Source organism: Gymnoscopelus braueri, assembly GCF_963280865.1.
Source record: "Gymnoscopelus braueri genome assembly, chromosome: 2".
NCBI classification, from domain to species: domain Eukaryota; kingdom Metazoa; phylum Chordata; class Actinopteri; order Myctophiformes; family Myctophidae; genus Gymnoscopelus; species Gymnoscopelus braueri.
In genome coordinates this window covers 17,492,152-17,506,813 of record NC_137604.1, presented here as the reverse complement: position 1 = coordinate 17,506,813, position 14,662 = coordinate 17,492,152, and the positions used below count along the sequence as shown (strand labels likewise).

The 14,662-nt window shown below is 47.8% G+C and overlaps 2 protein-coding genes across 2 annotated transcripts; one reads left to right on the top strand and one right to left on the bottom strand.

Moving 5' to 3' along the window:
• Positions 1-5,919: 5,919 nt before the first annotated feature.
• LOC308073549 (coiled-coil domain-containing protein 124-like) lies at positions 5,920-6,588 on the bottom strand (the record flags this gene model as incomplete). The annotated part of the gene is made up of 1 exon (XM_080412505.1): positions 5,920-6,588. One exon carries the CDS (start codon positions 6,586-6,588, stop codon positions 5,920-5,922), a length of 669 nt encoding a protein of 222 aa, XP_080268631.1.
• Positions 6,589-10,278: 3,690 nt separating this feature from the next.
• Positions 10,279-12,069, top strand: LOC308073508 (phenylalanine--tRNA ligase beta subunit-like; the record flags this gene model as incomplete). The annotated part of the gene is given in 3 exon segments (XM_080412436.1): positions 10,279-11,053; positions 11,056-11,236; positions 11,238-12,069. Coding segments are annotated over 3 exon segments (1,788 nt in total).
• Between the last annotated feature and the right edge of the window lie 2,593 nt (positions 12,070-14,662).

Here is a 14,662-nt window from a genome sequence, read left to right as displayed (position 1 = left end):
TTTCTTATCTGTTTGTTAATAATTTTATTGTATAGGTTATACATATTGTGTTTAACAGTCATGTAGATACATAGAAGGCCAACCCCATTTGACACACACAAGCACAGTGTGTCCATGAACCTTACTGCGCAGAGAAATGTTGTGGATTCGTCTGGCCATGGATTTTGTGTCGCTGGCACCTGGAGTTTTGACTAACCACCGATGAGAACTGTATTGTTGGGATTCCTGAAGCCTGCTATCAAGATTGACTTTTGCCACGAACCATAGGAGATATGGTTCTGAAGACACCAGACGGTCAACACGGCTCCTTGTGATAACAGTTCAACTAAACAAAGCCCCTTTAATATAATGAAATCTGGGCTACTGCAGCCAGTAGCGACATTTTATTGCAGACTTAGGATCGTTTTTAGATCTCTGTTTGTAACTGCCTCCCGCCCTCCTGACTGTTTGTGCAAAGTCAATTATTGTTAATTTGAAGTTAATTGTAATATAACCCCTTATTATAACCAGTCGTGTCGTGTCTTCTTTTTAAACATACTTATATAACTCTCACATGTATTAATTATATTTTGCCAAGGTCCTGGTTCCGAACGATAACTTGGGTTCATTATTACATATTTTCCTAAGTTATCAGGAGTTAATACAGCTTACTGTCTCTGCTTGAGCCCACGCTGGTGAGGATTATGAAGACTTACACCAAGATGGGAGAGCCGTGTTTACTAACTCTTTAAAAAGAAACTTTCACTAACTAGTTCTGCTGACGGATTTTCAACTGAACAAGACGAGGTCTGGCACGGAACAGCATGGCTTCCCTGGGAATCTGTGCTGTCATATTGATGTTGGTGTCACAAAATGTCAATGTTTGGCGGGGACGGTGGATCTGAGTCTGAATCTTCTGAAGTCATGAAATATTCATACACAAAAAACATTAAATCACAAAATATGAAAATATTGCATATTGTATATCACATGATCATTGTTCAAGGTTCAAGAAGAAAACCTGCAAACATTACGTTTTTAATATTAATGTTATATTATCATTCAAATCTTACTGTTTTGACAATTTTGGGGGGGGCCCCACTTGCAATATCCTCATGGCCCACCAGCCCACAGGTTGGGAGGCGCTGAACTGGGGCAGGAGTGGATAAAGTGCCAAGACATCTTCATATTTCATCTGTATTGTGGTAGACGCAGGTGTAGACGCAGTAGTTCTACAACTTTTTTTGTGCCAATTGGACCCCCAAATTGATATGTATTTGGCCGCAGACCCCCATCTGAAAATGTTTTGTGCCAGGCACCCCCAGCAGAGAAAAAGAAAATTATTCAAAAATAGCAGATGTACAAGTTTGCAGCACGGCACAAAGTGACGTGCTGTGAGCGTGTAGATCTGCTATTTTTTAATAGCCAACGTATAAATGGATAAAGCGGTTAAAAATATTGTGATGCTACATTTTTTGCTGGGGACCCCCTGGAACCCCCTCAAGTACCCCTGGGGGTCCCTGGACCCCACTTTGAGAACCAATGGGCTCAGCACACGTACTTGATGCCCATGAGCCTGAAGAAATCAAAAAGTTATTTCTCATAGACCTACACACGGTATTCTGGGGGGAGACTGTAAAGAGTGTGTGAGCCCCAGACAGAGATGGTTATTAATAATGGATGAGAAGCTGAAATTGTGTAGCAACCGTTCAACCTTATGGGTTACACAAAAATAAAAGAGTGTTTGATATACTGAACTGGAATCAGATTGAGGTGATGAGGATGAGGACTGTAGGATTTGTCTGGGGTAGCAGCACTGTGTGTGTGTGTGTGTGTGTGTGTGTGTGTGTGTGTGTGTGTGTGTGTGTGTGTGTGTGTGTGTGTGTGTGTGTGTGTGTGTGTGTGTGTGTGTGTGTGTGTGCGCGCGCGTGTGCATGCAAGTGTGTGTACGTTTCTGTGAATCACAGACTGCAATGCCTCGATGTGTGTGATGAATCCCTTGAGAAACAGAGCGGGAGCGAGGGAGAGCAGAGAGGAGAGAGAGAGAGGGGGGGGGAGCAGAGAAGATCAACAGAAAAAAAGAGTGCAAAAGAGAGGGAGTGAGACAGAAAAGTGAACCTAAGCTAAAGATTTGCACAGAACATGTCTCTGCAGGAACTGGAAGCGGGGGGGGGTGAAAGAAAGAGCGAGGGAGACACAAAGGGATAGACAGGAGGTTAAGTTGAATATAAATGATATGAAGTTGTGGTAGAAAACACTGCAACCCCAGAGGCTGTTGGATGAGCCCATGAATGAATGAATGAATCCAAGACTCACTCACTAACTCAAACACGCACGTGCGTGTGCGCACACATTTGTATTACTATACTTGTGAGGACATCAATATTTTAGTATGTTGATGGTGAACAGTCTCCAAGATACCGCGTGGCATCTGTAGAATGACCCTGGTGTCTCGAGGGACCACTGTGGCGATCCTGGCGTGCCTCTCCACCCTGCGCACCGTCTCGTCATTCTGTCGTCCATCTGTGCCCAAGGCCTCCCGCAGCCCTTTGACTGACTGAGCACACTGACACTCAGTTGGAGGCAGCAACATGTGTGTGAGTGTGTGGTGAGCAGGAGGAAATCACTGCAAACCACAAAGGAGGAAACTGCTATTAAAAAGAGGAGGTACTTTAATCTCAAAACATCTAGCTCCCCGCTACGGCGCTACCTCACAGCGTGAGGCAAAGCTTGTATAATTTAGCTATTTGTAATTTCTTGAGATATTTTTTTTTGGCATATAATACCATGCCCAAAATAGGGACGCACGGTTTAAAGTAGTTAAGTCTCGCTGTGGGTTTTATAACGAAGAGCTTGTGACTAAATAATACAGTATATTGATCCATTTGAACCACAGGTTTCCTGAAAAGTGTTGTTTTTGAACGTACAGGTTTTCACCTGACAGCAACGATAGGGTGATTGTTATTAGTGCATCGGTAGACCGTTATTATTGTCTACGGCAGGCCGAAAGGCATGGCCGAGACTACAGTATGTTTTGCACCCTGTCTGTTCGTCCGTCCATCTGTGAACAGCTAATCTCCGGCACCGTTGGCTTGATCGCAGCGAAATTGTGCTCACACTCCCTGGATGCCAGAGCAGAACCTCTACCCCAAATTTTTCACATGGGCCTGTTATAGTGCCACCAGGAGGCTGCTTTTTGCAAAACATTTTTTTTGACAGTACTCCCACAGATTTTGTCCAAACATCACGCAAATCAATACGCAAATCAATAATATCTCTATAGTCATTGAACGATAAAAAAAAAAAAATCATATTCCATCCTGATTGGCTAAGATTGACTTCCAAAGTTTGCAGGAGTGCTCCGTGAAATCTTGCACGCACATTCCCACTAGGCCGAGGAAGAAATGCCACTTGAATTTTCCATTTCATCCTCAGACACACAGATCCAGATCACGTAATCACAAGATTTCCTCCTCCATTCACTTCCTTGTTAAACCATTTGGAAAAACGCTTGTATCTCGCCTCCCTGGTTTCACTCTGCATTTTTGACGAGACGTGCTATATTCAACAGCCTAACAAGCGAGCAGGGGGTCGCGATTACTTTTTTTTTTCACGGAAGCTCAGAGAAACCCTCCGTGGTAAGCAACGATAATTTTACGATTATTTACTCTGGCAGTGAATGAGTTAACCACTTTCACTTTCACTCCAAAAAAGCAAAAGTAGTGGATCTACAAGCTCACAAAGTGTCACGTAAAAAAAAAACATATTTTTGTGAAGGGTGTCAGATCTCATATCCACTCTCCCTCCATATTTGGGCATGGCTGATGTCATCAACATGATGCCAGAGATTTTGTAACCCATTTTTAACCCAGTGCCAATGCCTTAGCTTGTAATCCTGGGCGCTACTCTCCCTCTGCCAGCCTGGGGGGAGCCCCGAACTGAGCTCATGCTTTCTTCAATGCATGAGGAGTGAGCAGGCCGCTTCTTATCACCTGACAGGGGGGAGTTTCCCCGGTAGTACGTAGCGCGTGGCAGGAACACGTTATTCCAACCAGTTCCCCTCCATCAGGCGCCCTGGCTGACCAGGGGGAGGCAGTATAGAGACCAGAATTACTGCATGTCTTTTGTGAGGGTACCTGCCCTAGGGGACACGGGGAGAACATGCAAACTCCACACAGAAAGGCCCTTTCACCAACCCCACCTAGGGCACTGATGACGCGGAGGAGAGAACACGTCCTCGGACCCAGGACCTTCTGGCTGTGAGGCGACATCGCTACCGACTGCGCATTTTGTGTGCTTTTTTATTTTATTTTATTATTGTTTTTAGATGGCTATTGAGGTTTGGTTAGTTTCTTTCCTGTCAATTTACTTAGTGGGTTCTCTTTCTAGGGATATTATGTCTTCTCTTGCTGTTGGTAGTCATGGCTGCAATTAAGTTCCCACCTGATGTTGTGTGGCAGTTCCGACTTATCCAGACCGTACTGAATAACTGCTAGCTTGCATAATGCCTTCAGTCTAGGACTCAAGTCTAAGATGTACAAGCCATTGGCTGTGTTCCATCCTCCAAAGAGTACGACACAATCTCCTACCACGCAACAGCACATAAAATACATCCATGAACACGGGCCTTTCCCCTTGGGATCAACCTTCTTCCAGGAGAAGGTTTCTGGATGGAATTTGATCATCGGGTCATTGAAGGTGTGATTCAGAATACTGTCATGGCCACCAAATATGTACAGCTCTCCATTATAGGTAAAGACTGAATGACCCTCACGTCTTTCTGAAAGAAGCTGTGCAGAAGGCGTGTTCAGCCAGCAGTTGGTCTCTGTGTCAAACATTCTGAGGTTGTTGTTGTAGTCGACCAACCGGGCCCTTAGGCCCCCAGACACAAACATCTTTGTCCCGATGATGGTGGCAGAGTGATGATGGCAGGGTGCTGGAGTGCCTCTGGTGTTAAAGACCAGACCATTGTGGTGGTGTCCAACTTGTACATGTCATTAGAGCATCCAGTCAGCTGGATTAATCCTCCATGGATATACATGACCTTCCCAGGCCAAGACACAGGCTGAGTGGTTAAACCTCTTCTCTGGAACAGCCCCACAAATCAAGGGCCATATCTCCATATCCTTTTACCGTGGTGAAAACAAGCCATTTTCGACGTGCGATCACTCTGCAATGGCGGATCGCGTTAGAGATATTATTGTTCCAGTCGTTAGTCGGGACCCTCGACCATCGTGCACACCCTTTGTTTACATCCGCACAGCTCTAAATACATCAGCGTAAACGGTAAGAACGGTGGCACTGGATGTACCCTGTTTTGAAAAACCTCTGGCACTTGATGTGTTAACTCATTCACTGCCAAGGTCGACTTATCACAACCTTCCTTTTTTTTGGAGGGGGGGTGCGGGGCGCTGCTCCACAGCCTGTGAATCACAACAAAAAAAAATCCTGTTGTTGTTTTTTCAAACAAGTGTTTTTCAAAAAACAAGCCACATTCAAACGGCCATAGCTCTGGAATGGAGGACTGCGGCCGGCAGTCTTTTTTCCCCCGACTCTACTGGACCACCGTGCGTGTAATGAGGCGATCTCCGTGAGGACGGTGGTCATGGAGAATATTCCATGATCTTTCAAAGGTACAGTAAAATCGCTGGCAAGGGGACGGTAGACGATGTTTTAACTCTGGCAGTGATTAATGCCGCAAATCACGCAGCGTCCGATTGCGGTGAAACTTTGCATGCAGTCGCACTACGTTGAGGAACAAATGTCACAGTCAAGTGATCAAGACGGATCCGTCCGATTTGTCATATTCCATCTGATTGGCGAATTCCGAACATTGCTGGCCCACAATAACTAACTGACCTGGCGGAGACCTGTGCTCCTAGGAGCACATTTTCGAGTTTGAAATGAAGCTTGGGTGTGGCTGAGTGGGGGGCGCGCTGCTCACTTGGTGTTGTAGTTGGCGAAACACTGGTTGAGGGGGTTATCTGGTGATTTCATCCATTCTTTCTTAAGCATGTTCTTGCGCTGTGCCAGCCTCATGCCGGGGTTCTCCATCTTCATGCGGGGCATGTTGTCCTCCTCGAAGGCGGCGAAGGCTGCTTTCATCCTGCGCTCCGGGTGCCGGTCGAGGTCTTCAGGGCCCATGCCGAGGACAGCGATGGCATCCTCTATCGTTCTGGCCTCCACTGAGCCCTCGTCGGGGACGATGCGGTTGACATTCTCTTCCAGAGGAAGCACCAGGTGGCTTGGCTCTTCCTGTTTGTGCTCTGTCCTTGTCTCCTGCTGCTGCTCGGCACGTAGCGTCTCCTCGATCTGAGCCCGGGTCACTTTACCTCCGGCAGGAACCTCCCTCGCGGGTCTGCTCCTGAGCCCGGCACTCTCCTCATCCAGGAGTCTCTGGTTCTCCTTCTTCCAATCCAAGGCTTCGATCCTCCTCTTCTCCTTGTCACCCTTCCTCTGCTCCTTTCTCAGGACATGTTTGTCACTTTCCTGCCAAAGAGCATCCTCTAACTCCTGCTTCTTGTGGGCGTCGGCCACCACCTTTGCCTCGGCCTTGCGGGCTTTGGCTGTGGCCGACTTGGAGTTCTCACCCTGGAATTTCTTGGGCATACTCAAGCCACTCCTCAGCTAAATGACAAAATATTTTTGTTTTGAAGACACACTCTGCCAACCTCTTTTAAGACAGCCTTATGACGTAATGACATGTTGATGTCATATTTGTTCCTATTCCGTTATTATGAATAAAACCCCACCTAAAACGTGTCTGCACCTCCCGCTGTAGGTCTTTCTGTTCACGGCAGAAATTTTCTTAGGCCTGCCTGCCTCAATTCCTCCAGACAATCCAGGATGCAATGGCTGACCTTACCCAGTGCATCCTGGGTTGTCTGCCATGAAGGGATGTACGTCATCGTCCTGGAGACCATGCTGTCTTCTTTCTGTGGTGTCTGTCCGTCTGTCAGCATCCCGCCGCCTACAGCAGTGAGCCGCCTCATGGAGCGACGAGGGGAGGAGTGAGGGGAGGAGCGAAAAACAGGAACAGGAGAGGGTAGAGTAGAGGGAGGGCTGCTGACGGAGGAGGACCCTGCTCCCTGTGCATCCTGGGTTGTCTGCCATGAAGAGATGTACGTCATCGTCTTGGAGACCATGCTGTCTTCTTTCTGTGGTGTCTGTCCGTCTGTCAGCATCCCGCCGCTTACAGCAATGAGCCGCCTCATGGAGCGATGATGGGAGGAGTGAGGGGAGGAGCGAAAAACAGGAACAGGAGAGGGTAGAGTAGAGGGAGGGCTGCTGACGGAGGAGGACACTGCTCCCTGTGCATCGACCATGCTGTCTTCTTTCTGTGGTGTCTGTCCGTCTGTCAGCATCCCGCCGCCTACAGCAGTGAGCCGCCTCATGGAGCGACGAGGGGAGGAGCGAAGGACAGGAGCAGGGGAGAGGAGAGGAGATGGAGAGCTGCTGACGGAGGAGGACACTGCTCCTGAAGCCTCCATCACACTCTTGTCGATGCATGGCTTAACTCCTACCATGAGAGACTCTCCGAACACCTTCCCATCTTTAGACCGAGCTTTCCTGGCCTGGAAGACAGACTGGTAGTGCAGGTGCATCCAGTTACCTTTATTAGACATGGTGTGTTTAAGGATGTTTCCATACTGAGCAAACTGCTCTAAAATGTAAGGCGCAGATTCGGGTGTGAACCCAAACACGGTGACCCAGGTCGGGTCCAGATGGTCGTCGGAGCACAGGGCCTCCCCCTGGCTGTAGAATGGATCAACCTGAGCGGGAGACATTCCCTGTCTACCTGAACTACTGTAGGACAATGGTCCTAGGGGTGATGACGGCCGAGACAGGAAGGAGAAAGGCTGCTTGTGTAAACCGAGTGCAGTGGAGGTCAGGTCGTCGTAGATACTGCGGACGGGCGGAGCTCCACTCTTGTCTTTGGTCAACTGGCTCAACTTTTGTCTTTGGTCAACTGGCTTAGGGGCGAGCTGAAAGCTTCTGTGCTGTTCGGGGGTGGGGGTGGACCGGCTGAATGCTCGTGGTTGGGGGCTAGCAGAGGCAGGCGGGTCCCCCAGCAGAAAACCAGGCAGGAACTGTATTCCATGTCCGGGTTTAGGGGAGATGGAGCCCCGGGTCATGGGATCAGAATGCGCTTGTGTATCCATGGATACACAAGCGGATACACAAGCGCTTGTGTATCCATGGATACACACGGCTGTGGCCGACTTGGAGTTCTCACCCTGGACTTTCTTGGGCATACTCAAGCCACTCCTCAGCTAAATGACAAAATATTTTTGTTTTGAAGACACACTCTGCCAACCTCTTTTAAGACAGCCTTATGACGTATCTATGACATAATGACATGTTGATGTCATATTTGTTCCTATTCCGTTATTATGAATAAAACCCCACCTAAAACGTGTCTGCACCTCCCGCTGTAGGTCTTTCTGTTCACGGCAGAAATTTTCTTAGGCCTGCCTGCCTCAATTCCTCCAGACAATCCAGGATGCAATGGCTGACCTTACCCAGTGCATCCTGGGTTGTCTGCCATGAAGGGATGTACGTCATCGTCCTGGAGACCATGCTGTCTTCTTTCTGTGGTGTCTGTCCGTCTGTCAGCATCCCGCCGCCTACAGCAGTGAGCCGCCTCATGGAGCGACGAGGGGAGGAGTGAGGGGAGGAGCGAAAAACAGGAACAGGAGAGGGTAGAGTAGAGGGAGGGCTGCTGACGGAGGAGGACCCTGCTCCCTGTGCATCCTGGGTTGTCTGCCATGAAGAGATGTACGTCATCGTCTTGGAGACCATGCTGTCTTCTTTCTGTGGTGTCTGTCCGTCTGTCAGCATCCCGCCGCTTACAGCAGTGAGCCGCCTCATGGAGCGATGAGGGGAGGAGTGAGGGGAGGAGCGAAAAACAGGAACAGGAGAGGGTAGAGTAGAGGGAGGGCTGCTGACGGAGGAGGACACTGCTCCCTGTGCATCGACCATGCTGTCTTCTTTCTGTGGTGTCTGTCCGTCTGTCAGCATCCCGCCGCCTACAGCAGTGAGCCGCCTCATGGAGCGACGAGGGGAGGAGCGAAGGACAGGAGCAGGGGAGAGGAGAGGAGATGGAGAGCTGCTGACGGAGGAGGACACTGCTCCTGAAGCCTCCATCACACTCTTGTCGATGCATGGCTTAACTCCTACCATGAGAGACTCTCCGAACACCTTCCCATCTTTAGACCGAGCTTTCCTGGCCTGGAAGACAGACTGGTAGTGCAGGTGCATCCAGTTACCTTTATTAGACATGGTGTGTTTAAGGATGTTTCCATACTGAGCAAACTGCTCTAAAATGTAAGGCGCAGATTCGGGTGTGAACCCAAACACGGTGACCCAGGTTGGGTCCAGATGGTCGTCGGAGCACAGGGCCTCCCCCTGGCTGTAGAATGGATCAACCTGAGCGGGAGACATTCCCTGTCTACCTGAACTACTGTAGGACAATGGTCCTAGGGGTGATGACGGCCGAGACAGGAAGGAGAAAGGCTGCTTGTGTAAACCGAGTGCAGTGGAGGTCAAATCGTCGTAGATACTGCGGACGGGCGGAGCTCCACTCTTGTCTTTGGTCAACTGGCTCAACTTTTGTCTTTGGTCAACTGGCTTAGGGGCGAGCTGAAAGCTTCTGTGCTGTTCGGGAGTGGGTGTGGACCGGCTGAATGCTCGTGGTTGGGGGCTAGCAGAGGCAGGCGGGTCCCCCAGCAGAAAACCAGGCAGGAACTGTATTCCATGTCCGGGTTTAGGGGAGATAGAGCCCCGGGTCATGGGATCAGAATGCACTTGTGTATCCATGGATGATCCGTTAGTAGATCTGTGTGCTTTAGTTTGACAGTGAAATAATGGTTCTGGATGTTATTTTACCATAAACAAACCTCACACTGTCTTATGTTTGATTTACAACAGGTCTTGTAAGTATATAGTGACAGGACCTGCCACAATGGTGTCCAATCAGATCTGGCTTCTCACTAAGACTGCAATTCATTATATACACCGTCCGGCGGGATGCTCTCATCATCCCAGTGATGACACGATGAGCTCTGGACAAACACAGAGACACACACCTCTTTGATGCCACGCCGTAAAAATATTGCCATATTTTCCATAATCTACTAGAGGTTCGGGCTGCTACGCGGCCCTCACACTTTCGTCGCAATGCCGATCCAACCAATATGTCTGAGTCAGAGCCTGGTGGCGTCACGCTGCACAACACAGTATATGTTGAAACGGATCACTGATGTTTTTTTCAGAGTGACGAGGACATTAATAACATAAATGCCAGTTGTCAGTGTAAAAAGGGATCTTTTGTTAGAGGCATTGGGCAGAAGAACATTTACAGATGAAGAGTTTGATGAGTTGTGCTTTGAGTTTGGCCTGGAGCTGGATGGAATTACCTCTGAGAAGGAGTCAATAAGCCGCGAACAGGGCGGATCCAAGGCGTTGGGTGCGTCTGATGACATACTGTACAAGATCGATGTGCCGGCCAACCGCTATGACCTGCTGTGCATGGAGGGCCTCGTCCGTGGACTGAAGGTCTTCAAGGACAAGATGGAGGCCCCTCGCTACAAGCGTGTAAGCCCAGCCAACGGAGAGCCCCCCCAGAGGCTGATCATCTCTCAGGAGACAGCAGCAGTGAGACCCCATGCAGTGGCAGCTGTGTTGAGGGAAATTTCCTTCACCAAGGAGCGATATGACAGCTTCATTGAGCTGCAGGAGAAACTCCACCAGAACATCTGCAGGAAAAGGGCATTGGTTTCCATTGGAACGCACGACCTTGACACCATCTCAGGCCCCTTCACCTTCACAGCGAAACCCCCTGGAGACATCCGCTTCAGACCCTTAAACCAGACCAAAGAGTACACTGCCACTGAACTCATGAGCCTCTATAAAACAGACAGCCACTTGAGGCACTACCTTCACATCATTGAAGACAAACCATTGTACCCAGTCATCTACGACAGCAACGGTGTTGTCCTGTCCATGCCTCCCATTATCAACGGGGACCATTCCAAAATCTCCCTGGAGACCCAGAACGTCTTCATTGAGTGCACGCCACAGACCTCACCAAGGCGAAGATCGTTCTGGACATAATGGTGACCATGTTCAGCGAGTACTGTAAAAAGCCTTTCACGGTCGAGGAAGCAGAGGTGGAGTACAAAGCTGAGGTGGTGTTCCCAGATGGTGTTGGTGCACCCAGACCCTGCAAGTACCCAGAACTGGCCAACAGGAAGCAGAGACTACATCAACCGCACAATTGGTATCAGTGAATCTACGGAGCGCCTCGCCCAGCTTCTGACCAGGATGTGTCTGAGATCCCAGGTCACGGGGGTCGGGGACGAAATCGAGGTGGAGATTCCCCCCACGCGTCCCGATGTTATCCACGCCTGTGACATCATGGAGGACGCGGCCACAGCCTACGGCTTCAACAACATCACGCACACCACACCGCGCACCTACACCGTAGCCAATCAGTTTCCTCTAAATAAGCTGACGGAGCTGTTGAGACAGGACCTGGCTGCCGCTGGATACACAGAGGCCCTCACCTTCGCCCTGTGTTCCCGAGAAGACATAGCAGACAAGCTCGGCAAGATGATCTCAGAGACCATGGCCGTCCACATCGCCAACCCCAAGACTGCCGAGTTTCAGGTGGCACGCACCACCCTGCTCCCTGGCATACTGAAGACCGTGGCAGCCAACAGGCACATGCCTCTACCACTCAAGTTGTTTGAGATCTCTGATGTGGTGCTCAAGGACGGCAGCAAAGACGTAGGGGCCAGAAACAGCCGGCGTCTGTGCGCCGTCTACTACAAGAGCTCGGGCTTCGAGCTGATTCTTGGCCTGCTGGACCGTGTCATGCAGCTGTTGGGGGTGAAGCGAGCGCGGGGAGAAGGCTACCACATCCAGGCCGCAGAAAATCCCACCTTTTTCCCCGGCCGCTCTGCGGAGATCTTTGCGCGCGGGAAGAGCATAGGAAGCCTCGGGGTCCTCCATCCAGACGTTATCACCCGCTTTGAGCTGACCATGCCCTGCTCCACCTTGGAGATAGATATTGAACCTTTCCTGTGATGTCACCTTCCATAAACCCCACCCAGCTGTTTAGATTTGTTGATGACATAGTATTAATGTGTAATATTTTCTCTGTTGATGAATTGAATACATGCCACAATGGAAACAAGTCCCCAGGGATCTTTTTGTGTCATCCTTTTAGCCTAAATGTCTTACTGTACCACCGTGCTGTTTACATTTCTGTCTAATTAAGTATTAGATGAATCAATCATATATACTGTATACTCTGCCTTCATGTAAGTCCCCAGGACAAAGAAACGAGCCTGGGGTGACAGGGCCTTCTCGGTGGCCGCCCCCTACCTATGGAACTCAAAGCTGCCCCCACCCTCGCCTCTTAAAACCCACCTTTTCAGACTTGCATTCCCTACCTAATCCCCCTTTTTTACCTTTACTTAAATCGTTTTAAACTTTTTTCCTAATGAAGTTGTTTTTATTTTGTTTTCTGTTTTGTAAAGCGACTTTGAGAACTCAGAAAGGTGCTATATAAATGTTATGGTATTATCATAATTATTAGGATCTCCTTTAAAAGGTGAAATATTATGCTCAGCAATCTTTAAGAATTTTCCAGGCCATGCTTCACTGGTTTCTGGGGACTGTAGCTACAGACAAATAGGCTTCAATGTGGGAATTTTCTATTTGTCTCAGAAAAATACAAATCTCAAGTTTATGGTGTGAGATAAAAAACATAGTTACACATCCAAATATTGGCTGTGTATTTAGCTACAGACATTATCTATGCAAAGCTCACAGTGTGATTCTTTGTGCTTCGTTTGCATACAAATGCTTGATGGTATAGTTAGACTTAGTGACAGAGTTGTTGGTCTAGACTCTAGCATACACATAGTTGAGAATGAGATTAGGCTTTGGGAGTGAGTTGTTCATGCACAAATGATTATTAAACTGCACTGGACCATAGCATTTGAATTTGCTTGATATTCCCATTTCAATACCAAGCTAGATTTAAAAGAAGAAACAAAAAATCAACACTAGTCGCAATTCTGCTTCGGGCCTGAGAATACTGTGCCTTCAGTAACAGTTGAATAGATTCCAATTTTCCACCCATGACTAGCCTACTCATATTACACTTCATTCTGAGGCTCATCCCTATTGTGCAAATACATGTTACTTCATCCAAAATATTCCCCAGACTAAAAAATGCACTAGGCCAGGGCTTCCCAAAAGCTAAGATCTCATGAACACCTCCCAAGTACCGTTAGAAGAGTTTATGCATTCACTGAGAAGCAGAGTGAAAATAGATCTACAAGCTCAACGTGTCGTGGCGCACACCGCTGTACGACTGAGTATAAATGGATGTATTATTTTCCGGAGATGGCTGTAATTGCAACCTGCAGTCTGACTGCGACATATCAACGATGGATGATGCGTTAGCACATCGAATGTGTCAGGGCTCCCATTTATGCTAGTTCACACTGCTATGAAATGCTATCCACACACACACACACACACACAAAAAAGAAACCTGCCTGTCACCTCCTCTATGTGTCAAATATACCCAAGACGGTTCCATACAGCACTATGAAGTGCAAGAATGCTTTTACAGTATGAAAGAATTGTCATGGAAGAAAAAAATGTTTAGGGCAAATGTTCTGAGATTCATCAAACTTAAATAATAATCATGATGAATAGGCACATATATGTCAATAATGGAAAAGTATATCAACAAATGGTTTTGAGGGATGAAATCATATGGTTTTGAGGGATGAAATCCTATCAGCGTGACAAAGGACACACATGTCAAAGTCTGGTATGGTCTTTGCATGTGTTTTTCCTCTTGAAGAATGAACATAATCATTCAGGCCTGTACGTACTATGCTTCAACAAATCAAAAGTACTACGGACGCAAAAGGCATGTTTGCAACGCCCAGGATCTGAGAACATGGCATAAGAACCATTTGTTCCGTCCACTGTAAAGCTAATTTGAGTACCAAGAAAAGCGCTGTATAAATTGGATGTATTATTATTTAGGTCAGTCTCAGTTTGTATACGGACACATTTGAGATGCATGCTGGAGTTTCTCTGCAGCAAGAGGATGACTGCGCATCAGGCTGTACAATTTTCTCTTCTATACTGTATATCACAACAGAAGAACATCTATTTATATTAGTCTTGAGTTTGTAAATAGACTCTTTAGTACACCGCCTTGTCTAGGATCAAAATAGAACTTCAAAGAGCTTGAACAAGCCCCCCACCCAAACCCAAAATAACACAGCAATTTCTTGCTGATTTAAATGGGCCGGTTACCAGCTGCTATCAAAAACACCAAATCAGCACCCTGCAGGCTAAAGTGGAAGCAATAATAATATTATATACCGACAAGCTAAATATAGACATAGCGTTGGTCATTCTCGGGCTCTGATCAGCTGCGGAGTAGAATAATCGTTATAGGATTTTCAGAAAAGGGATGAGAAATGCTGTCATCTACAAGGTTTATGGAAGGGTATATTATAAATATAAATATTAAAAACAGACTTAAACCTAAGGCAAACCAATATTAAATGTAAAAGTAGTTTAGGCACACCATGTTAGATCCACAAATGTCAGGGGTGGGGCTTTTCTTGAGTGGTGGAAAATA